The sequence below is a fragment of the Heloderma suspectum genome, chromosome 3 (genome assembly GCF_057233095.1).
Source record: "Heloderma suspectum isolate Gila_16-S chromosome 3, 16-S_ref, whole genome shotgun sequence".
NCBI classification, from domain to species: domain Eukaryota; kingdom Metazoa; phylum Chordata; class Lepidosauria; order Squamata; family Helodermatidae; genus Heloderma; species Heloderma suspectum.
The window spans coordinates 17,466,967-17,491,656 of NC_139460.1; the positions used below are offsets into that span (position 1 = coordinate 17,466,967).

At 44.7% G+C, this 24,690-nt stretch overlaps 1 protein-coding gene across 1 annotated transcript in view; it reads right to left on the reverse strand.

The window, feature by feature from the left end:
• Window positions 1-24,690, reverse strand: part of NOX4 (NADPH oxidase 4) — a 159,250-nt gene that overhangs the window by 115,688 nt on the left and 18,872 nt on the right. Inside the window, exons 2-5 of the mRNA XM_084841607.1 lie at window positions 20,998-21,093; window positions 11,945-12,055; window positions 9,813-9,897; window positions 2,993-3,090 (exon numbers count right to left, since the gene is read on the reverse strand). Coding sequence (XP_084697733.1) covers window positions 2,993-3,090; window positions 9,813-9,897; window positions 11,945-12,055; window positions 20,998-21,093 — 390 coding nt within the window. The remainder of the gene's footprint in view (window positions 1-2,992; window positions 3,091-9,812; window positions 9,898-11,944; window positions 12,056-20,997; window positions 21,094-24,690) is intronic.

The following is a 24,690-nucleotide window of genomic DNA, read 5'->3' on the forward strand; positions in this document are numbered from 1 at the left end:
GAAGATGCAGAAACATACTTCTGCAGTGTTTACAGTCACCTGTAGCATCCTATCCTTTCAGGGGGTCGGAAGGAAGATGCAGAAGGAAGATGCAGAAAAGGAAGATGCAGAAAAGGAAGATGCAGAAAGATGCAGAAGAAAGATGCAGAAAGGAAGATGCAGAAACATACTTCTGCAGTGTTTACAGTCACCTGTAGCATCCTATCCTTTCAGGGGGTCGGAAGGAAGATGCAGAAGGAAGATGCAGAAAAGGAAGATGCAGAAAAGGAAGATGCAGAAAGATGCAGAAGAAAGATGCAGAAAGGAAGATGCAGAAACATACTTCTGCAGTGTTTACAGTCACCTGTAGCATCCTATCCTTTCAGGGGGTCGGAAGGAAGATGCAGAAGGAAGATGCAGAAAAGGAAGATGCAGAAAAGGAAGATGCAGAAAGATGCAGAAGAAAGATGCAGAAAGGAAGATGCAGAAACATACTTCTGCAGTGTTTACAGTCACCTGTAGCATCCTATCCTTTCAGGGGGTCGGAAGGAAGATGCAGAAGGAAGATGCAGAAAAGGAAGATGCAGAAAAGGAAGATGCAGAAAGATGCAGAAGAAAGATGCAGAAAGGAAGATGCAGAAACATACTTCTGCAGTGTTTACAGTCACCTGTAGCATCCTATCCTTTCAGGGGGTCGGTCAGGAGCTGAACCTGATGGACACCAGCATCTCCAGACCATTAGGAGAATCCGTTAGGTGTAGTTCAGGGTGAGAGAAAAAGGAAGATGCAGAAACATACTTCTGCAGTGTTTACAGTCACCTCAGGGTTAACCATTTGTTCTTGCCATGTTAGAGAGGATTACTGCTTAATTAGACAGTATCTGTTTATTCATTTTCCAATAATTATTTACCAGTAGGGATTAGGGATGTGTCTATTTCTGTTCTGTGTCAGTTTCACATGCTTTCAGCCATAATTCCGTTCTGTTTCTGCATCATCTTTATTGTTGGTGCTGATATTGCTTCTGCTGAAGTTAACAGTCTTGTCAAAATGCATGCTTAAGTGCCTAACCTCTCTCAAAATATGTACATCAATGCATATTTGGATCATTTGAAAACAGGCATGAGCAACATGCAGCCCTTGGACCTCATGCACTCCCCTGCCCCGCACCCCCTGCCAACCCAGATTCAAAACATTTTGTTTGTTAGCAAGCTCCATTTGTGGCTACAGCAAAAATGGCCCCTGGGTCTTCTGCCGCTGCCCACCCGTTTTAAATGAATGAGAAGTGTGTCTCCATTATCAGAGAAGGGCAAAATCTGGTGGAGAGCTAAGCTCCAATCCACCCATTACTCTGAGAAATGTGGATCAAGTCATCCCATAAAGGAGTTTGCAAAGACTGAATTCCTCAAGCAACCCTAGCGTAGATGCATGAGTAGTGAATGCTAACAGAGGCTCCAGGAACGCTCACGAATTGCTCCCTGCTGCTGCCTCCCCACCATGTCAAGGGCCAGAAATGTACCTTGGGCAGGGAAAGGCGAAGGTTGTAGCCACACCCAATCTGCAGCCTATTCGGTTGCTGTAGGAGAGATTCCCCAGAGGACCTTTGTATATTGAGGAGATAGTGTGCCATGCTACAACTGCTTCTTTGCTACCTGAAACTCCTGCAGGGCCTTAAAAACCAGGCTACAGGCTTCTTAGGCCTCTTTAAGAGCCTTCTAGCTTCTTGGCCTGACTCCTTGTTCTTCTAACAAGTTAGGATGGTATGGCCTGGGAAGGCAAGGAGGGTCTCTTTGGCTGCGGTCCACCTGCTAATTTAGCTTAAGATGAAAAAAAGCCTAGACATCATGAGACCATCACAGAAGGTGTGATGGATTAGGGAGCTGTGAAAGACAGCATGTAGCCATGGGAGACTTTGAGTATATAATTCCTTCCAGAGGATCACCTAGTTTGAGCTTCAGCACAGACTGGGACCGCAGAGGTGCTGTGCGTCGTCGGCCGACTGCAGTCTCTCTGCTGTTGTTATTTGGGGCTCCCGACAGCAGAATGGAGGAGTAAGATATTTTGCTTAGTTTTTCTTTATAGCATCATATGCTTAACTGTAATGCTCTGCCTGCTACAGTTAATAAGGCTTTTCGATTCTTATTCCCTTGTGTAGTCATTGCTCTCTGCCTTTGGTGAAACAGTTGCTTCCAGACGGATGGCTCCTAGAACTAACAATCAAAATCCATTGTGCACCTATTCTGCCTTTTCCGTCTTAACATGGGTACTTGTTTTTTCTGGTAAGAAAAAAAGATGAAGCAAGTGGTGGGAAGATGCAGGAGGGTTACAAACAGAGGTCATTCTCATCTAAACCCTTTGTAAAATTCCCAGTGTGAGCAAGGTGACTGCAGGATAAAAGTGTCATCTGGATGCTCCCTGGTACTACAAATCCCAAATCCCCAGTGAGAAACTGATACCCTGTGTAGCCAATACATATTAAAATAACAGAAGTGCTGCTAGCTGAGAATGAAACATCTGGGTTTGCAGGCAAAGCCTCCCTATATGCAGAGATAATCATAGCCAGTGTGGTGTACTGGCAAGAGTGTTGGACTGGGAGTCGGGAGATCCAGGTTCTAGTCCCCACTCGGCCATGGAAGCTCGCTGGGTGACTTTGGGCCGGTCACAGACTCTCAGCCCAACCCACCTCACAGGGTTGTTGTTCTGAGGATAAAATGGAGAGGAGGAGGAACATGTAAGCTGCTTTGGGTTCCTTGCAAGAGGAAAAAAGGCGGGGTATAAATGCAATAAATAAATAATAAATAAATAATCACTGGGCTGCACATTGGTGCATCCAGCACCTTGAACCATGTTCAGAAGAGGAACCTTGATTATTCTCCACTGCATTGCCCAGCCGTACTTCGCTAGATCCCACAAAGCACACACTGACTTTCTAAGAACATTCCTGCAAAAGGGTCGCCCAAGGGCAAAGCAAAGGGCAGCAGTTTTAGGGAAGAGAGACAAAGTTCGTCCCGCTCACCTCACCATGGTAGCTGGCTGCATTGAGTGCAAGAAACTCTTCGTTGTAGTTCACAGAGAAGTTCAAAGCATTCACCAGGTGAGCGGCAACATGGATTACTAAAACAAAGGGGAGAGCTCAGTCCATCAAAAGGCACTCAGAAGATTTCACCCCTAAACCCGGATCCCAAAGCTTGCTTGAGTTAACACAAATTGGACCTGCAACAAAAGGTTGCACCGTGGAGTGCAGCTGTTCAGGGATTCCATCCACTCCATTCCATTCCCCGTTTCCTGTGGGTTTTCCATATTCACTCCCCCACACACACAGACAAAATCTCTCAGCATTCTGTGGTCGCTGAGCATGCTCCATTTGCATCGGGCTGTTCAGAGGATTCCATGACCCCACCTCCTGCAAGGTTTTTACTCTTTTTTTTCTTCCTTTTTTACTTCTGCAAACCTTGGCGTTCCCCCAAGACCTCCCTCTTGCCTACGTATGGTGCTATTTGGGCTACGTAAGGAACAGCACTCACCACCAGAACACTGGAAAGAAAAGGAATGATTTTCCAATCATTATAATAATGGCGTAAATACATTTCAATTGTGTGGGATCAACTTTGCTTTTTAAAACTAAAGTGGAGCCAAGTGCGAAGTGGTTCAAGGGGGCAGACAAAGAATTACGGAAGAGGGTACCAATGGAAGTTTCACTCCTGGAGTGAATCACAGCTTGGGGATGTGGGGGAGGTGATTTTCATTGGATCTGTAGCTGGATGGAAAATTAATCCCCCCCCCCTCCATTTGTGGTGGTCCCAATCACGAACCATGGTCCAACACTGTTAACTAGATGACATTGGCTCTGCACAGTTTCTGCGGATTAGTTGGCTAGTATAGACCAGGGTCCAGTGGAGGCTTTTTATTAGTTTAGGCACATGACCCTGGAAGTGGGGGCTGGTGGCTCCAATTTTGGTGGGGCTGTGCATCCATTCTGGATTTCAGTCAGAACCAGCTCGAACACTAAATGAGCTATCCAAGATGCTCAACCTATTTTGGGGGTAGGGACAGCTCCTTCACAGTTCTGGCTGGTTCTGAATGAAACCCGGAATGGATTCACAGCCCCACTGAAATCGGAGCCAGCAGCCTCCACTTCCAGGGTCATGTGCCTAAAATTCCTTCCTAAAGACGCAAAACAAGGAGTCTCATGACATCTTACAGGCTAAGAGATATATTTTGGAATAAGCTTTTAGGGACTACAGACTACTTTGCCCAATACATAAAGTGTTATCCTCAGAAGACAGTTATATATCTATATATAGGGCAGTATCCAACACTGTCGCTCTGCTTATGCCACTGACATAGTAGGAGCATAAGTGAGCTCTAGTACAATGCTAATAGTGTTTGATGGAGCAATGGGTTTTCTGAGGAAACTCATCAAAGCAGCATATGCTATTGGCATTGTGCTAGAGGTCTCCCACAATTGCACTACATTAAGGACGTAAGCAGAGTGGCAGCATTGGATACTGCCTATAATATATAAGTATAGCATTTCATATATTACACATGCACACAAGTGTACAGAGGAAAAAAAAATAACTGGTGGGGCAGGGGTGTAGAACCTCAGGCCCAGGGGCCAAATCTGGCCCATTAGGGGTCTCAATTCAGCCATTCCAGGTTCCGCAGATGGCCATGCCCCTTTCCCCTGACTGTGATCATCTGTTAAGTGATCAAAGTTAAGTAACATCAAATATTTATTTTATGTATATATTTATTTTATGTATATATTTATTTGAAACATTTGTATCCCACCCTATATCATTAGGATCTCAGGGAGGCATACAGATAAAATCAATTTAAACAGTATAAGACAATAAATAATTTAAACAGTTAAAAGCATATTAAACCATTAAACAAGCTAATACCAATTAAAATCTAAAACAATAAAACAGTTAAAACAATGTGCAATGTTAGGGAATGCACTTAGCCCTCAAAGCCTTTGGTAAAAAATCATGTTTTAACCTGGTGCCGAAATGAAACCAATGTCTGCGCCAATTGGACCTCTAAGGGGAGGGGATTCCACAACCAGAGTGCCACAGCAGAGAAGGCCCTCTCCCACATCCCACCATAGTGTATGCCTCCCACTGGAGGGACACAGAGGAGGGCCCCTCCAACAGATCTCAGTCCTCAGGCAGGCATATATAGGGAGAGGTGCTCCCTCAAATATCAAGGTCCCAAGCTGCTTAGGGCTTTAAATGTCATCACTGGGACCTTGAATTTCAACCGGAAGCATATTGGCAGCCAGTGCAATTCCTTTAAAACAGGTGCTATACCTTATGCTGAGATATTTGTGTGTTATTTTGTTTTAAAGCAGGGTGTCATGTTCTTTTGTCCTCCCCCTTCGCAATCAACACACTCCAGGAAACAAAGCTTCAGGCCAACACTGCTTTATTAGTAAATGACTAGCTTCTTTACAAATGCAGATTCTAGGAAACTCTTCGACTGCATAGAACCAGCTAATCCACACATCTACAAATATCAATAGAGGAGATGAAGTGGAAGTTAGAGACGTTGCCAGCGATCCAGGCATGAACTTCATGGCCAGACCTGCTTTGCAGGGGTGCCCCTCCCTTAGGGTGGCTCCCTCCTACATAGGCTTCCACGAGTGACCAACCTGGTGAAGCGTCTGAGCCCTGCCCCTAACTTTTCCCACTGCGACAGACCCTAGCATCCCTCACTTCACACCCCTTGCCCGCCTCCTCCCAAAACTTGAGTTCTCATGGTGGAAGAATGAGGGAGCAGTTCAGCCTGGGCCATCTGTGTGTCAAGGTCTTGGGAAGAAAGTCTTGCCGTATCTGGGCTCACTAGGGAGGGTGCTTCCCTCTGTTCTGGCTGTTCCCATTCCGATTCTGAATCTGAGTTGCCGGACATCGCCACACACACAGGTTCATTCCTGACATCAGGGTGCAGAACCTCAGACCTATGGGCCAAATCCAGCCTATCTGGGGTCCCAAATCCAGCTCTCCAGAGTTCCCCCGATAACCACATCTCTTCCCTTGGCCCCACCCCCTTTCCCTCAACTGCCAGTTGTTTGGTGGTCTCCCAGCTTTTGCATCCGGTTTTCCCATTCTAAAAGCTAAAACGTGCTGGTGTTTACGGTATTTTTGCCCCTGCCCCTTTTGCCTTTGGCCCTGCCCACCCCTGGAATGCAGCCCCTGAGAGCTTCTTGGACATGGAATTCGGCCTCCAGGCTAGAAGAGGTTCCACACCCTTGCAGTCGGGCAAAGAAGCCATGAAATACAAGAGGTACAATAGGTCTGTGACACTTTTATGCAAATCTCCAATGTACACAAGACAAGAAGTGTATTCACAACAGCAGCAATTGGTGACATTATCTTCCTAGCTATGCCGAGTGAATTTGTCACCTGTATTGAGAAAGAAACCCATGGACCGGATTAAGGCCCTAAAAATGAATGGAATCAAATTGGCTGATTTGGAATTGGGCTTCTGTGGTGGTGGAAGGCAGCACAAAGCACAGATAGCAAGGTCTTTCTGCAAGGATTTTTAATTGAAGAAAGGGCTCTGTGATGCTGCTTGTTTGCTCTGGTCCATTTCGAAGCCGTCTCTAAACACCTGTGGTGAAAAGCTTATGAAAGTGCAGCTTTTAATTGCTGATGGGATTATTTTTAAAATACCTTTAAAACAGGGTTGATTTAAATCAAATTGATTTAAATCACTTCTCTAATGGACTTGATTTTAATGATTTAAATCACAGTTTAAATTACTGGTGAGGAAGATTCTATTTAACCATCTTTTTTTTTTTACTAGAAGTACATCATTGTTTAATATAACCATAATGCATATTCAGAGATGTAGGTTTCATAGAAGGTAGGTACACACGAAGCAATTGTTCTGAATTGTTTTCAGACTAATTTTCGCCAAAAAAATGGGATGATAATTTGATCATTTTTGTACGAAAGCAGAATGAACTTGTCAAGTCATTCAGGAGATGAAGCAGCTCCAACTGTTCAATTAGTCGTGCTATTTTTGTCATGCTGGGCCAGAACCACCATCACCAAACAGACTTTTAAAGTGTACTAATAGGAGTGTTTATTCTTATGGTTAGTTTTCTTCTTCAACAGACAATGACATTAACAAAACATACAGATGGATTTTTGTGGAAAATGCATGCAGCAGGAGTTTCCTCAGAAGTGAGGACTGCATGAATATGTTCTGTTCACTTTTAGTTGCACATTCTATTCCCCTCCCCTCCCTCTTGCATTTCTATTCAGAGTCCTCCTCCTTGATCTACTCCACCTCCCCAAATTCTCTATCCATTCACCTTCTCTATCGTTACACTTAGAGAGAGGCAAGGTCTAGAGGGAGAGAGAGAGAGAGAGAGAGAGAGAGAGAGAGAGAGAGAGCATGGACTTCTGTGTACCACCTGCAGTTACACTTAGAGAGAGGAGAGAGAGAGAGAGAGCATGGACTTCTGTGTACCACCTGCAGTGCAGAATCAGGTTATATCCCATCTCCATAAACTGCTGTTAACATATTCATAGAATATAATTAGAAGTCGTATAATTAGTATTCATGATGATATCTGTGACCCAGGCTCTTTTTTACTAATGGTTTTAAGAAAATTTCAAAATCTGATTTAAATTGTAAAAAATCCAACTAAAATTTTTGTAAATCCATTAAAAAAAAAAACACATTGATTTTTATCAACCCTGCTTTAGAATGCCTATTCAAGTGATGAATTACATTTTGTTTTCAACTGGAAACAGCAGTTGTACATTGTACGTCAGTAACAGACAAACTGGCATCGGCAGGCAGCAAAGTCGGGAGGCTACCAAGGGCCAACCGTTGCAGGTGATGCTGCAGTCCAGTGCCCCTTTTCTGACATTTCAGTGAGCACCAGACAGCTGACATTATGATGCCCATAGTGCCCCAGGGTGATGCTACACTGCTCCGGTGCATTGTGGGCAACATAGTGGCAGCTGCCCAACATTCACCAGAGAAAAGCCACCACCACTGCCTCCACCACTGTCTCCACCACTGCCACCATTACCATCATACCTGACGGAGCACCTCTCCCAGCTTGAACCTACCCATACACTACATTCATCATCCAAGGCCCTCCTCCAGGTGCCTCCTCCGAGGGAGGCTCAGAAGGCGGCAATAAGGGAGAGGGCCTTCTCAGTGGTGGCCCCCCAATTGTGGAATGATCTCCCCAATGTAGAGACAAGAAAGAGGCAAGAGATAAGGAGCTGGTGGTTCAAGCTGCAGTGGTTTGGTTCAGGCTTTAAGGGCTGCTAGGCCGCATTGCTGAAATAGCGTTTTGCAGATGAAAATGGTAAAGGGTGAGAAATATGCTTACCAAAAAAAATGCTGTATGTCAAACATATTTTTTTAGAAAGGTGGAGGTACAGATTGCTGTTAGCAACTTTTAGTGGTTGGGTGACAGACAAGTTAAGAAAGAAGTGTCTGGAGCTGATAAGCAATTATTCCATGACTGTTGGTACAACCTTATTATAACTTGCTGACCCCTCCTTATTTTTGCTGATTCAGTTAATTAGTTAATTCATATGTTAGTTGCAAGACTATATAATATGCTACTTGAGAACTGAAGGGGAGGAAACTTGTACCACAACCTGGACCGCCTGTGTTACATTGGTTTTCTCCTCAACGGCTATTGAGTTTATTTTGCTTGGCCAATAAAGTCTCTGAAGGAACTGTACTCCAAAACAGATTTGTGGTTTATTTCTACGACATCAGTTAGGCCTGCCTGGCATCAACACTGTTATCTTTTTGGTGCCAGGTTAGGACCTTCTTCTCTCATCATATTCAGAAGCCTATGATGAGGTTTTAATCAGGTAATGGATTTTTGTTGATTGTTTAAAAGTGCTTTAGATGTACGCGTGTCTCTGTATGTGCTGTCTGTTATATGTTTCTATGTAAAAAGAATTATACTATGTATAATGTGTTTTTAATGGTTTTTAACCTTTGCAAACCACCCAGAGAAATTCAGCTATTGGGAGGTATAGAAATGTAATCAATGAAATGAAATGAAATGAAATCATAATCCCAATCCCCCAGTAGGCCCCGTACATCAGCCCACCCCTCACATCTGACAGAAATAAATTGAGAAGACAGACGGGAGAAGAGGGGGATGACCTGTCCACCTGCCCAAGATGTGGGGACCCACCAGAGGCCCCCATGAAATGTGGAGCTGGCCCCAATAAAGTCAGTCAGGGAATCAATTGCCTGATCGCCTATGGCAAGCATAGATCACCTCTGGGAAAACAGGCAAGGAAGTTGCACAAAAGTTAATTCCTTGGGCAGATGTGCTCATTAAACACACACACACATATAGTAGGCAAGGAATGTTTGTAGACTTAATTGCAAAGCATCTGTTGCGGTTTTAAGTAGAGGTGGAGTGTTAAAATGGACAAGAGAATAGTCTGAAAAGATGCCCTCAATATCTGACAGGTATCACCCACATGGAACCAGCATTGTGCCACACAGGCCTCACTAAAACAGCCTCTGTGGTACTTCATTTAAATTGGCTGTGCTTGATCCGGTATCAATTCTATGCCAGCAAGCTTTCAGCGGGGTTTTACATACAAAATAAAAGACAGCTCTTCAGAGCATGGGCTCTCATGCACCAAAATGTTGACCTGCTCCCTCCATCTGCTTAAAAAAAACCTGAGAAAGCACTCACAATTTTTATAGGAAGAAATGCAGAACAAGACTACCCCCTCATGTACTGTGGAAGAAAAACCACAGAGCACTTATAAAGTTTAATGCACTTCACGGTGAGAGCTGATGTTTCTGGCCCCTTAGCTACACACCTGAAAAGATGCATATCATGGCACCGCACGTGACGTGGAATGTTTTGCTTTTATCTAGCAGCCTCCTGGTTTTTCGGCTGGGCATCTGGGAAAAGAAGAACACAGAGCCATCTCTCATCTAGAAGGGAGGCAGCGGTGCAGCTGAGGGTTTAATCCAAGTGGACAGATTGACACGTACAGATAAAACTGGGTACAACATTCCAAGGTCTGTATCGTTTCAAGTGAAAGGTGGGTCACTGTGTGCCTAAATGCTACACCCCCATCAGATGTTCCCAGTCCATGGAAAGTCAGCATGTCAGTGGGAAAGGATTCCAGCCTACCCTTCCCTCTGGCATGCTAGATTTCTACATGTGGGCAGGGGCTGACATGGGGAAGCATTCAAACCTGCCCCTTTGGTCTGAAATGGTACAATCTCAGAGATCCTGTATGTCATGCGATTCCTCTATATGGATAGACTCTTCTCTGCCAAGCCTCTTCTGGAGCTTTGCCAATGAACCCAGTTTCTTTGCGCTGAACATGAACAGCCATCTGTGCAATGACTTTTCCGTGAGCGCGCACACACGCACACACACGCACACAATGTGGAATCAAGCCAGGAGTGTCAAAAATAAGGTGTGGAGGGGGTTAGACTCATCAAAATGTGATCTAGAGAAGAATTCCCACCAATTCCTGTAGCACTTTAGAAAATGGCATTTCCCATGGGCCACTGGGCGCTTTCATCCTGAGACACACTACTGCCCTCTGCCAGTAGCCAGAGCACCACTGCTGGCCAAGCCAGTAAATGAAGTCTGCAGGGGATGAGTTGGGGATCTGGGGCTAGGTGGGTGGAAGGGAGGGGGTTAGACTCATAGAATGGTAGGGTTGGAAGGGGCCTATAAGACCCGTGAGTCCAACCCCCTGCTCGATGCAGGAATCTAAGTCAAAGCATCCCTGACAGATGGCTGTCCAGCCTCATCTTGGAGGGCAGGGGTGAATTTGGCTCTGGGTCAGAATAGAACTAAGCCAAGACTGATATTACAGCCTTGGAAGGATAAATGCTCACCTCCTATAATGCAATGGATCAAAGCCCTTACAGCGCTTTCACCACTTGAACGGGTGGTGTATAGACGCCACCAGCAAATGGATACTTATTTTGATATCTGGTCTGCTTCTGTTGCAGTTTATGTATACTTCGTAGAAACCTATATTTTATTGATGGATGGATGGATGGATGGATGGATGGATAGACAGACAGACAGACACATACACACACACACACACATAATATACAGGTTGGTGTAAAGCAGCACAACAGCAAAGCAACAGGGAGGCTCTGGATCCAGTGTGGATGCTGTCAGTTTTCAGGTAAAACCTATAAGAAAGACAGAAAGACTAACAACAGGGTATTCAAAACATATATTTTAAGCTAAACGGCATCCGCCCTCATCAGTTTAACAGCGCAGCTACTGATGAGGGCGGAAGCCGAAACACTTAGCTTAGAATATATTTTTGAATAGTCTGTTTTTAGTCTTTCTATCTTTCATATACATATAATATATACACATTTTGTATGTATGCACTGAAATTGATATATTCAAATCTATGTGGCCACATTTTTCTCTCTTTTCTTTCTTTTGTTTAGTCAAAACTGTATAATCTAAAATAAGTTTAGGGCACAATCCTATGGCGGCTAGATGGCCACACAATTTGTCAGGTTCGGGGAACTGACTGACCTTGGAGCCTGTGCTCCAAGGTCGGTTCCCAGAAAACCACCTCTCCACCTCCACCGCCTCGTAAGAGGTGCGGTTCGTCCTGGGCTCTGCGCTCGTAAGAGCAGCGCAGAGCAGCGGCAAAGGGGGCATTCCCGAGGGTGGGGAGGAGTGGGGACAGCGGAAGCACTGTTAACATGCTTCCTATGTGCCAACCGGCCAGGCCCCTCCCTGCTCTGAAGCGCTAAAGCTAGGCAGTCGAAATCAGCTGTCTAGCCGCTAATGCAGGGTGGCCAGAGCACGGAGGAGAAGTTCCCCTCCATGTTCCGCCCACCCTGCCCTGGATAAGCAGTCACCTCTGAATTCGGAGGCGGCTACGTATCCCCATAGTATTGTGCCCTTAAAAAAGTAAAAAGCAGCCAGACTCGGATTGTTCTGTCTTACCTTCCGAGACCCTCGGAGGGAGGCCAGGAGAATCCGACACATGGGCAGCAGGACCAGGCTGCAGTTGAGGTTGAGGACAGATGCAGAAGCTCTGCTGAGGCACAATCCTAGCTGAACAAAAACAGCAAGGGTTAGAATCCAGCCTGGCCCCAAACAGAACCTGGGCCATGTATCATGGCCTGGGGAGAGACCGTAGTGCTACGGCAAAAAAAAAAAAACCCATCATGCCTTGCGTGCAGAAGGTCACAGGTTCAATCCCTGGCATCTCCAGTTAAAAGGAACAGACCGTTCCTACCTGGGAAGCTGGAGAGTAGTGCTGTGCTGAAAATTTTGATCCTTCCATTTTTGGCATCTTGTAGGCGGGTGGGGGCAAAACAAAAACTGACGGAAGAGGCTGGGAAGGTGAGAATTTCAAGTAACTTTCTCCTTGAGGAAGAGGACAGGATTTCCGCTTCCATTTTTATGTGCAGGTGGTGGGTGAGGTTCTTCTAGTTTTGTTTTGTTTTTAACTTTAACCCCCCCCCCCACACACACACACACACTTCCAGCTTTCCAGGACTGTTTAGAGAGAAGCTTCTCCAGCCCAGCAGCTCTTTCTGAACTCCCAGGAGAGCATGTGACCTCACCCTCTCCTATAGGCATTCAGAAAGGATTTCCCAGCTCTGCTAGCTGAGACAGGATTGAAGGTAGCCATGCCTGGGAAAGAACTCTTATTTATTATTATTTATTTATTACATTTATATACCACCATTTTTCCTCTTTAAGAAACCCAAGGCAGCATACATAATCCTCCTCCTCTCCATTTTATCCTTTTCTTGCCAGAAAGCCTAAAGAGCTGTGAGAAAAAGCTATGGGCACAGCCCATTGTAAGGACTCTGAACCTGTGCCCCAGATCAACCTGCTGTACGCTGGCTCTTCTCTGGATCCCCCCTCCCTCCCCACTGATTAAGATGGGGTCGGCTGAGATTCAGGAGAGGGCCTTATTGGTGGCGGCTCTTCCACTTCTGTGGAATGCTTTCCCCAAGAAGGTTAGCCTGGCACCCACATGGTTATCTTCTCAACACCAGGCAAGTAACTTTTTTGTTCTTTTTCTTTTCATTCTCCCTGGCCTTGTACGACACAATCGTATGCATGTTTCCACAAAAAAAGTTCTACAACTCCCAGCGTTCCCTGGGAGTTGTAGGACTTTTTTCTGTCTAAACATGCATAAGATTGCACCCTTAGGGCACAATCCTATTGAGATAGATGGTGGCCTTCGACTTCCTCTGAAGTTGGACAGGTCCACCTATCTAATGCAGGGCGGCTACAGCACGGAGGGAACGATTTGCCTTAGATGCCCGATTTCAGGCATCTAAGTGTGGTTTCGGGGAGGAGATGGGAATGGGGCTGGAGACCACATAGGAAGCTGTCTAAAACAGTGTTACAAGCATGGACAGGCACGCAGGGGCAGCCATGGCTCTCTCTGTCCCGGCTACGAGGGGGAGGGGTGAGGAGCACAGTTTCCTGGCTACGAGCTCAGAGCGTTGTCTACGAGCTCAGAGCCAGGAAACCAAAAAATTCTATCTCCCCCAGATGCTGTCTAGGGGACATAGGATTGCTCTCTTAAAGATGTTTCAGCTTTGAGTAGACTGGCTTTATGCTGCTTCATTCATATGCTGCATTTCAAATCTGCTGTCTTTTTATATTGTCGAGCGGTTTGAGGTTAACTGTATTTTGGGTCAGTAGGTGTGGAAAATTTCATTTCAAGAGCAAGAGATGCGTTTATTGATGAAAATAAATAGAAACTTGCTTTTTTCTCCCTCCCCCCCGCCCCCCAAGTACAAACTGAGATTCACAGAATGTAGGATTCTCTGCCCAATACCAAATCCTGTTCTTGCTTGGAATTACAGAACAGAACCTGAACCTTTTATATGCAAAGTATGTATTTACCCATGAGCTATGGGCCTCCCCTGACCCATTTAGAATTTTGCCAGCACATTTTCCTTTAGATCTCTAAACACAAGAAGAGCCCTGCTGAATCAGATCAAAGGTGTATCTAGTCCAGCATTCTGTTCACACAGTGGCTGAAAATAAGGTTCTGACTTTGCCCCAACAGGCAAGAAAGAGAGAGTAACCAAAGCTGACTTAAGGCTATTTAAATGTTCAATATTTTTGAAAATATATTTTAAAACTCAGGCAGAAAAAGTGTGAATTCCCTCCAACTTTTAATACAAATGAAAACATGCCACACAGGAAGTAATAAGATATGAATTGTTTATAGAGAAAAGTAAATGCAAATGAACATCACATGCAGAACTAAAATGTCAGACATGTCATGATTACAAAGAAAATATATTTGTACCCATGGACCACAAAGCCGTGTGACTGTTACATACAAAGAATATACTATGCAAAGTAAACTACAATTTAACTCTTACTGAAGCCTATTTAAAAAGCAATATTGGGAAAAGTATATTAGAGCATCAAATGAAATGGCTCTGACATTAAAAAGTTATACTAGGCCAAACTAACCACATCTTGAGTCGTTACTTAGCTTCACTTAAACCCCCACCAGTCCAAATTAGTTAAATGCAATTCTTAAAGCTTCTGACTAACTGTGTAGTCTAAATCTTTACAAAAAAGGAAAGGGAAATGAAAAGGAAAATTATAGCTACCTATCCCAAACAGAGATCTGAGGAATGGGCTCCTGTGGACCCAAATGAAGATTGGAGGAAACCTTTCCCAGGGTCCAAGATGTCGGACCCAGCAAAGTCCAGATAGGAAATTAATCCAGGTAGGAAGTGAAGAAAATGTTTTAAAATGGAAAATGGTGGTGAAGTCTAAGCCTCACCAGAGAGTAAAATAAAATAATGGGGGAAACCTGAATCTGTTACTCAGGAGCCAAACATCTAGCCCCAAAAAGCTAATTCAGAAAAGATGGCCAGCTGCAATCATAAAAACTGAAGGGATATAGTCAAAGTAAGAAATGCCTGTTCTCTCAAAAGGAAGGCAAACATGCAAACTATGGCCCCAAAGGCCCCTAAACTAGTAAAAATCTGTTAGCAAAAAATCAGAGCTATGCAAAAAGGAAAACGAAATACAAAAGAAAGAAGTGAACGAAATTCCTCTCGTCAGTATTCAGGTTCAAGTCAGTATTTTTATTCACTGACTCCCTTAAACTTTCCTGCCTTATGAATGGCCTTTTTCCTCCTTCCCAGTTGCCAACTAGAAATTTGGTTCTGGCCTGATGAAAGACATGTTGCAGGGCAGAAACCTGCAGGGACAATTTCTCTCTCTTTTAGGCAGCTGATGTTACCCTAGGCATTATCTGAATACACAGGAACACTCCAGACTCACGGAGGTCCTAGCTGCAGGGAGTAACAAATGCTGTAACTTTTTCGCATACTGGTCCATTGTCCCATGGCTTGACCACCATTTTGTCAGCATGACTGCATCTCAGACTCCAGGCAGCAAAACTTTCTGCCCTCAAGGAAAGACAGGCATACTTCTGAACCAAAGTTTTACTCCCATTCCATTCCAAGGCTGCCTTATAAGCCCTCTGTTCCCAGCACCTGAACCCAATAGGACCTTAGTAACAGTGGCCAACCAGCTGCCTGTGGGAAGTCCACAAGTAGGACATGAGTGCAATAGACCCGTCCTGATCATGTTCCTCAGCTACTGATATACAGAGGCATACTGCCTTCAATGCTGGAGGTAATATATACCCATCATGACTAGTAGTCATTGATAGCCTTATTCTCCAGGAATTTGCCTAATCCCCTTTTCTAGCCATCCAGGTTAGTGGCCATCACTACATCTTCTGGGAACAAATTCCATAGTCAAACTATGTGCTGTGTGAAGAAGTCCTTCCTACTATCTGTCTGGGATCTCCAACCGTTTAGCTTCCTGGGATGACCCCAGGTTCAAATATTATGGGAGAGGAAGAAAAACCACTCCCTGTCCTTTCTCCACACCAGGCATAATTTGCACAACTCGATCAGGTCTCTCGATACTTACTTTTTTTCTAAGCTAAACAATCCCAGACGTTGTAACCTTTCCTTGATGGCCTTGTAGGCCCCTTCCAATCCTACTATTCTATGACTACTATTCTATGATTCCTCATAGAGGAGATGCTCCAGCCCCTTGATCATTTTGGTTGCTCTTTTGCTGCACCTTTTCCAACTCTACGATATCCTTTTTGTGGTGAAAGGGCTCTAGAACAGGGCTCTAGAGAGAAACACTTCTTTTTAAAAAATGAAAGTAAAAAAATTGAGGGAGCGTTCCTAGAATATACTAGAGAGGGCACCCACACATACACAGCTGTAGCCCAACTTCCTCTTTTTCCCATCATGCTTTGCAGTGGCCAACTGAGATCACGTCGCATCACACAGGACAGCTGCAGCCTGGGACAGTACTCAAAGCCAAAAGGCCCGGCTCACGCCTCCTCAGGCAACTATTATGGTTCTGCATGAATGCAGCATGTGCAGTGTCAAAGCACATGTCTGCACCACTCACGAGCCACCCAGCTGCTTGCCAAAAACTTTCAAATGGCATTTGCAGCAGCCCTGCTCTTCCTAACATCAATGTGAGAGGTTTAGGAGATGTTTACTTCGGACTGGGGTGAGGGGCACATGATGGAGCCCTTTAAAAAATACAAAAACAAAACACCTCCTGGCAGACAAAAAAGCAGTGCATCAGGAAGAAGGATTGTAAACTAATCTCTTCCCTGACACACTAGTTTTCTACTTACAGGGATTTAAGAAAGAACCCCTTCTGAGTGGAAACACACAATAAGCGGAATCCTGTGGTCCAACTTTTGCTAGGCTGTACTATTTCGGACTGGGGTGAGGGGCACATGATGGAACCCTTTAAAAAAATACAATAAAGCACACCTCCTGGCAGACAGAAAAGCAATGCATAAGGAAGGAGGATTGTAAACTAATCTCTTCCCTGACACACTAGTTTTCTAGTGCTGGACTGGGAGTCGGGAGATCCGGGTTCTAGTCCCCACTCAGCCATGGAAGCTCACTGGGTGACTTTGGGCCAGTCACATACTCTCAGCCCAACCTACCTCACAGGGTTGTTGTGAGGATAAAATGGAGGAGGAGGAGTATTATGTACGCCACCTTGAGTTCCTTGGAGGAAAAAAGGCGGGATATAAATGTAATAAAATAAATAAAAAATAAATAAATAAAATACAGGGATGAAAGAAAGAAAGAAAGAAAGAAAGAAAGAAAGAAAGAAAGAAAGAATATTCAGGCATGCTATCTCCCACAAGCATTCTGAAATGGTACAGTCCAAACAGGTCCCATAATTGGTGTTTGGGCTAATGATGGGTCCGAGGTCTGAAAAGGTCAAAGATGAAATTATCAAGGCCAGCTAATGATGCTTCATGAGTCCATATGACAGGGGTGCTGAACATGAGATCTGTGGGCCACATCCGGCCCACCCGGGGATCCAATCTAGCCCACTGTGGTTCCCCGGACACCCATGTCTCCTTTCCCTGGCCCCACACCCTTTTCCCTAGCCACCAGTTGGCTTAGTTACCAGCAGTATGAGACTTAAGTTCAAATATCATGATGTTCTTTGCCTTTGTAGTATGTTGGCCCCAGCCCATTTTGCCTTCAGCTTCACCCATGACTGGAATGCAACCCCCAAGAGCTTCTCTGAAACTGAATTCAACACCCCTTCCATCTGACGTGACTGTACGCCTTTAACTTTCTGTTAGAAACCTCGCTGAAAGTTGCAGAGGCCCATGCACTTTTCAATGACGTACCAGTGGTGTGGAAGCTATCAGACAGTCAAAGGAAAAGGGTCATGCGTGCCTTTATGGTAGCTAAGAAACTTGTACTTCAAGGATGGAAGGACATCACCACCAGCTCCAGCCAGATACCTATTCCGAGATCTGGGCAGCATATATTAATTAGAGCTGTGCACAAAGGGCCTCTCAAAATTCTCCAGCCTATTTGCGGGCAGAGAAATTGGGGGGACCATTTCTTCAAATTTCTCCTAGGGCAGGAGAAATTCTCCAAACGTTTCTCACAGATAGGGGTCACTACTGGCAGGGGTTGTAGCGCAAGTTATTTTATTTTTTTCCTGAGGGTTTTCGGATTATTGCACTGCGTCTGTAGGCGGCAACAGCCTCAACCATGTTGAGGCTTCCACTTTCCTGAGGCAGAATTTTGAATTTCTTTTGGTTTTTGAGCTTACCTGATCCCTGCAAGGTGGCTGAGGGTGTTGAGGAGATAACCTTGTGGGTGCCCATCCATCCCTAAACAGCTTCAAGTGTGTTGAGGCTTCCACGCTTCTGAGGCAGAATTCTGAATTTCTTTTGGTGGTAATTCTGAGCGTACCTAATCCCTGCGAGGTGGCCGAGGGTGCGGTGTGTGTTTCCTCTCTCTATTACACATCTTTCCATTGCTCTGCAGCCTCCCAGGCCACCTGCCATTCCTGAACTGAAAAAGCCCCACAGAGGAATTGCCTCATATGTCTTCCTCACAATGGTTTTAATTGAAGTGCGGAAAGCCGAGGAGGCTACAGGCTGCCACATAGATTATTGTACAATGACAGACAGAACACTCACACATACTCCTCAGCCACCTCATAAGTAAAGTAAGCACAAGAACCCCAGACCCAACCCAGGAGAATTTCTCTGAAATTTCTCCTCCTCGGAATTTCTTTTCAAAAGCCATTTCTTTTCTATCAAATTGAATGAGAATGGTTGAAAAAAAATGTGGGAGAAATTTTCGTCACAGTACTAATATATTTACGCATGAAGAACTTGTAGCTTTCGACCTATTACTGTGAGCTATGGGAGATGTCCTAATCGTATTTGTAACCCCAAACTTTGCAGAGAAATTGTAATGCCATTCTCTCTCCTTTAAAAAAAAAATGTTGTTTTTATATGAAAAGAGTTGGAAAACTGAATCAAAACTATTCGTAGCAACAACAACAAAAAGGTCAAAGTCTGCTGTAGTAGAGATATCCACAATGTTTAATAGTGGAGGTGAGGGAACAGAGCTGGCTGAAGTCATTTTGCGGCCTGAAGCGAAGGACAAGATGGCACCCCTACCCATCATTCCACATACAAAAGCTGACCAGGCAGGCAATTTGACGCTGGCTTTGGAGCAGTGCCCTCCACTGCAACCGAGGGCAGCAGGTTAGCTTAGGTGGCAAAGCACAGGCTGCACTGTACACGTAGCTGTGACCTTCAACACCTCACTTCTGCTTCCAGCATCTGCTGCCTGAGGTACCTGCCTCACTCTGCTTAATGGTAGGGCCAGCCCTGAGAGGGAGAGTAGCGATCCTTGATATGAGAATTTGGGACTCACAACCATGTCCCTATTTTCATTTGTAAAATGTTGGCGGTCGTAGGTCTATGCAGTTTCGAAGTCAGCCTTGCAGGACACACAAGTCTTGGGCTTTCTTCACACGGAGCTTTTATCCTGCGATTGAGATGGCTCCTTCACGGATGTTTGCGGGCTCTTTTTACATGAGGCCATGAACCTCCAAGGCGTCTCCTGCACTAAATGCCCTTTGTTCCATTTTTAAATAGATCACGGACAATGAGGTATCAAAATACCCCATTGTGTTCCCTCCGTGAAAAGAGGAAAAGCGTCGAGAAGAACAGCGAGGTCAATGAAAGATAATGGAAGACTCAAATATGGGGAGAAGGAGGGGAAAGGGGGAGGGGAAAAGGAAGCTCATGAAAAAGGGAGTCATTATGATGCTGCATTTAAAACGGAAGCAGAAAGCCCCATTTTAAAATGCAGGATTTTAGGCTGGTGTAGAGATGCCCTTGGAGAGACAAAGCTTTTCCGTTTCCTCCTACCATGAGGTGGGGGTGGCGAAGGGAAAGGTTGCACTAATGTTAGAGAGGAGGATGTACAGAGGCCTCGTTATTATCTATTTTATCAAGGGATGGCAAACTAATGGAACATCTGGAACATATTCTAAGCAAGAAATAAAGAGGATGTAATTATCGTGCAATACAAAAGCATTCTCCAAAGCGGTGACAAGACAGCGTGTGAAGAAAGGAAGCCCTTTCATTCCCAATTGCACATCCATGGATGGCATCATTTCTCAAACATTCTTCTTATGGGATGCAGGGAGGGGTTGGGCCAAAAAGGCAAAGTGGGCATTTCCTCTACTCCTGGCTATCTAAGGAACCATCTGTCTCGTTATGAACATGCCCAGTTATTAAAGAGCATGTCGGGCACACGTGAAAAGGCTGTGTAATGCACTCCTTCAAGAACTACAATAGACCCCCAGTCTCTTGCCTTTAAAAAAGGGTGTGAAGACGCTTAAAAAAATAGCCTTTAAAATGACGTAGTTTTAAAGTTTTGCCATTTTTAATGTTCTTGTTTATTTATTGTGTTAAGGTTGGGAAAGGCTGATTTATAGTCCACCCCACAAAAGCTAAGCACTCAGTCATTTTCCCTGGACTCTTTTTTCCCTCCTTTTCTTTTTTCCTTATCCTTTTTTTTCTTTTCCTTCAGCTGGCAGCACTTTCTGAATTAACCACACCAGGACTCATGAGAATGTGATGGAAAGGATGAGAACGTTCATGTAAAAAAAAAAAAAAAACACAAACAGGGGGAAAAAAAAGAAACTTCCCTTGAGAAAAATATACATTGGGAGAGCTGGCCATGTAAGCGCTTGCCGGAACAGACCCACGAGGTTGGTTAAAGTCACCATGACTAACAGTACGAGTCCAGCCATCCGCTGAATGGGTTCATATGCCAGATATGAGAAACCATGCCCTGCAGCTGGGAGCTGGAGGAGGGGGAGGGAAAGGGGGGGAGTTTCTGTTTTCCCAGACCCTTGACAAAGTCCTTTCCTTCATTCAAATACAAAAAATAGTCCTATTGTCTTCCTCTTCCCACCACCCACCACAGAATTCCTCCCTTCCCCAACCAAATTCCACTGCCTTCCACCTTTTCATGAGTCACCAAGAAGCCTCACATCAAAGCCCTATTAGCCAGGGGTTTCCATTTCCTTCCCATTTCCAAAGTCCCAAGGGGGGAGGTGGGGGGAGACAGACAGACAGACAGACACAGTACTCCACTACTTACCCCCAACATCTGATGCAAATAGTAATATTGTGGCTCGTGATAATATCGCCGGAACGTTTTCCAAAACAGCCCCATGTTGAGAGAGAGCCAGAGCAGCTGAAGGGAGTACGGGGGGCGGGGGAGAGAACAAGGATTAAAATATATATATATATACACACACATACACACACACACAATCAACAGTAAGTAGAAACCACATGTACAAAACCAGAACTCTCTCCATCAAGGAGAAGACAAGGGCAACACATTATCAGGACCCAGAAGCTGAATGGGAAGGAAAGCAAGTCAAAATACTTAAAAAAAAAAAAAAAGACAATACAACAGATGGGGAAATACAGACAGGTCCTCCTGGCTGTATTTTGGTGCAATTTCCAGCCGTTTGCATTGACCTTCCACTGTAACGCTATATGATTTCACGGACTCTTGTCATGGATATAGAATTTATAGGTAGAGATTCAGAGAGAGAGAGAGAGAGAACACTAAAATATCAGAAAACTAGAAACAAGAACCAAAGAAGAGGAGAAAGCCTTGCAAATTAAAGCCTGAACTTAGTTTTCCCAGCAGTCAACCTTGCTTTCTTTTTATTTATTTATTTATTACATTTATATCCCACCTTTTTTTCCCCTTCGAGGAACCCAAGGTGGCGTACATAATCCCCCTTCTCTCCATTTTATCCTCACAACAACAACCTTATGAGGTAGGCTGGGCTGAGAGTCTGTGACTGGCCCAAAGTCACCCAGTGAGCTTCCATGGCTGAGTGGGGACTAGAACCTGGATCTCCTGGCTCCCAGTCCAACACTCTCGCCACTACACCACACTGGCTCTCAAATCCTTTCTTCAAATCCTTCCCACAAACCAACATTTTGGCTCAAGCTCTTAGCCTTCATACCTTACTGTAGCCAAAACGAAGTGCTTGTATAGCTGAAACAAACTCATATTCTCCTCTTTGCTTCCTGCATTCATCGCCCTCAACAGTGATCAGTTACTGGAGACAGGGTCTTGTCACAGATGGCACCACAGTGTAGAATACCCTTCCCAGGGATACTCCTTTATTACCAACCACCTTATCATTTATCTGCCACATTAAACACACATACACACACCCCACCACCACTTAATATGTGCTTGGGAGTGGCGGGGAGATAAATGCGTATAATATCCCAGCCTCTTTCAGTGGCATCTCCACAGGATGGGGCAGGGGTATTTTGACAAGGGAAAAGACATCGGTGCTGCTGCTGTGATCAAAATCAGAACCATCTATGGCTCCTTCAAAGATTAAAAAGAAAAGCAAAAAGCACTGGGAAATCTCATCACAATCTTCCACATCAGCTCTGTTTTGGCCATTCAACTGATTGTTTTAATTGGGTGGATTTTGTCTGACATCAACTGTAAACCACCTTGAAGGGCATGGTTGCAAATATACAGCAAAGGGCTGGATGTGCCCAATCTCGTCTGATCTCGGAAGCTAAGCAGGATCAGCCCTGGTCAGTATTTGAATGGGAGACCACCTGGGAATCAGGCTTCCTGTATTGAGCAGGAAGTGGACTTGATGGTCTTGTAAGCCCCTTCCAGCCCTATGATTCTATGATTCTATGAAATAAGAATTAAAACCAGACTTGTTAAAATCCACTAGCCCAATCACCTATGGCTAGCAAAAACTGTGCTGAGGTACCCTCTCAACAAACTCTAGTTTCGTCTTCTTCTTGTTCTTCTTCTTCTTGTTCTTCTTTGCTTTCAAGCTGTCCATGTGCCACAAATTATTTGGACAAGAATGTCTGTGCATGCAGGTTAGTAAAAGAGGAGTTTTTTGTGCTAGTCACTTTTGTGGGCTCGTTCACAAGGCTGAGTTAAATGATTGCAGACCTCTCCTGGTAGCCTACAGTGATCAAAAATTGCCTCTGGGGGAATACAGAAGGACACTCTTGTAAACTGGAACAGAGCTTGATTTTCTTCTTGATGTACCACTATGGAGAGGCAGCATGGTGTACTGTTGGGGTGAGAATGGTGGATTAGAGTTTGTGGGATTATGATCTATTCTCAGACAGGAAGTTCATTTGATGAACTTGGGTTAGTCACTCATTGTCTGGTTTACCTTCCAGGACAGTAAGCTCCACCCCCTGGCCTAGGGAGATGAATCCCTGTGTTATCTCTGACCTCTGATTGGAGATAACAAGGACATTCCCCCCAGTGTGCTGCTCGCCCTCCCAATGGGAGGACAAGTGGTACAACAGAGAATCCCTTTGTTATCTCCAATCAGAGACTGGAGATAACAAGGGGACTCCGCTGCATTTCTCAGTTCAGGAAGTGCAGGTGGCCTGGGAGGCTGCAGAGCAATGGAAAGATGTGTAAGAGAGAGAAAGAAAACACACACACAGCACCCTTGGCCACCTCACAGGGATTAGGTAAGCTTAAAAATACCACCAAAAGAAATTCAATATTCTGAATCAAAAAAGTAGAAGCCTCAACACAGTTGATGCGGTTTCCCCCTACAGAAGCACTGCAATAAACCGAAAACCTTAAGGGGAAAAGAAAGGACCTGTGCCAAAACCCCTGCCAATAGTGAGCCCCATCTGTGAGAAACTGTTGGAGAATTTCTTCTCTGCTAGGAGAAATTTGGTGAAATCCCCCCCCCCCATTATTTCTCTGCCCACAAATAGGTTGGAGAATTTTGAGAGGCCATTTGTGCACAGCTCTAGAACCCTTAGACCAGCCTTCCCAAACCTGGTGCCCTCCAGTTGTGTTAGACTACAGCTCAGGATGATAGGAGTTGCAGTCCACCTCATCTGGCAGGCACCAGGTTGGGGAAGGATTTCTTAAACTATAGTTTGAGTTTAGAAAAAGGACAACCGAGAGGAGACATGGTAGAATGACCACCATTATATATGGCGTGAAGAAGATGAATGAAGAGAGAGAAGTTTGCTTTCTCCATGTCCCCTAAGACTAGAATTTGGGGTCACCCAATCAAACTGATTGGCGGTAGATTCAGGACAGGCAAATTGACTCTATTATTTATATAGTTATTACATTTATATCCCGCCATTTTTCCTCCTTAAGGAACCCAAGGCAGAGTACATAATCCTCCTCCTCTCCATTTTATCCTTATAACAAACCTGTGAGGTGGGTTAGGCTGAGAGTCTGTGGCTGGTCAGCTTCCATGGCCGACTGGGGACTAGAACCCGGATCTCCCGACTCCCAGTCCAACACTCTTGCCACTACACCACACTGGCTCTCTATGTGATTTACTGCCGTGCAATGTAACTGGCTGAAATGGCTTTAAAGGAAGATTCGAGAAATCCATGGGGGATTGATCTGTCAAGAGTCGGGATGTACAAGAATTTCATTTTAGCCCACAAATCAATCAAAAATGCCCCGTTCACAACTGCGAACACGAACAGGGGCGCATGGTCTCCAAAACTGTTTGGACATTCCCCAACTTGCATTTTCATGTTCACAAAAGGTGCACTTTAAAAAATGTGCACTTTTTAAAATGCTTGTGTGCATTTTTAAATGCACACTTTAAAAAATGCATGTTCATGTTTTAGTCAGTGGGGGAAAACTGCGCACTTTTGAAAAATGCCCGCTTTTCCCATTGGAACAAACCGAAAAAACAGGTCACAGACAAGAATGGGGAGCAAGCCGAACCAAGCTGTGAAGTGATGGTTCTCCCGTCCTTAAATTTATTATTATTATTAT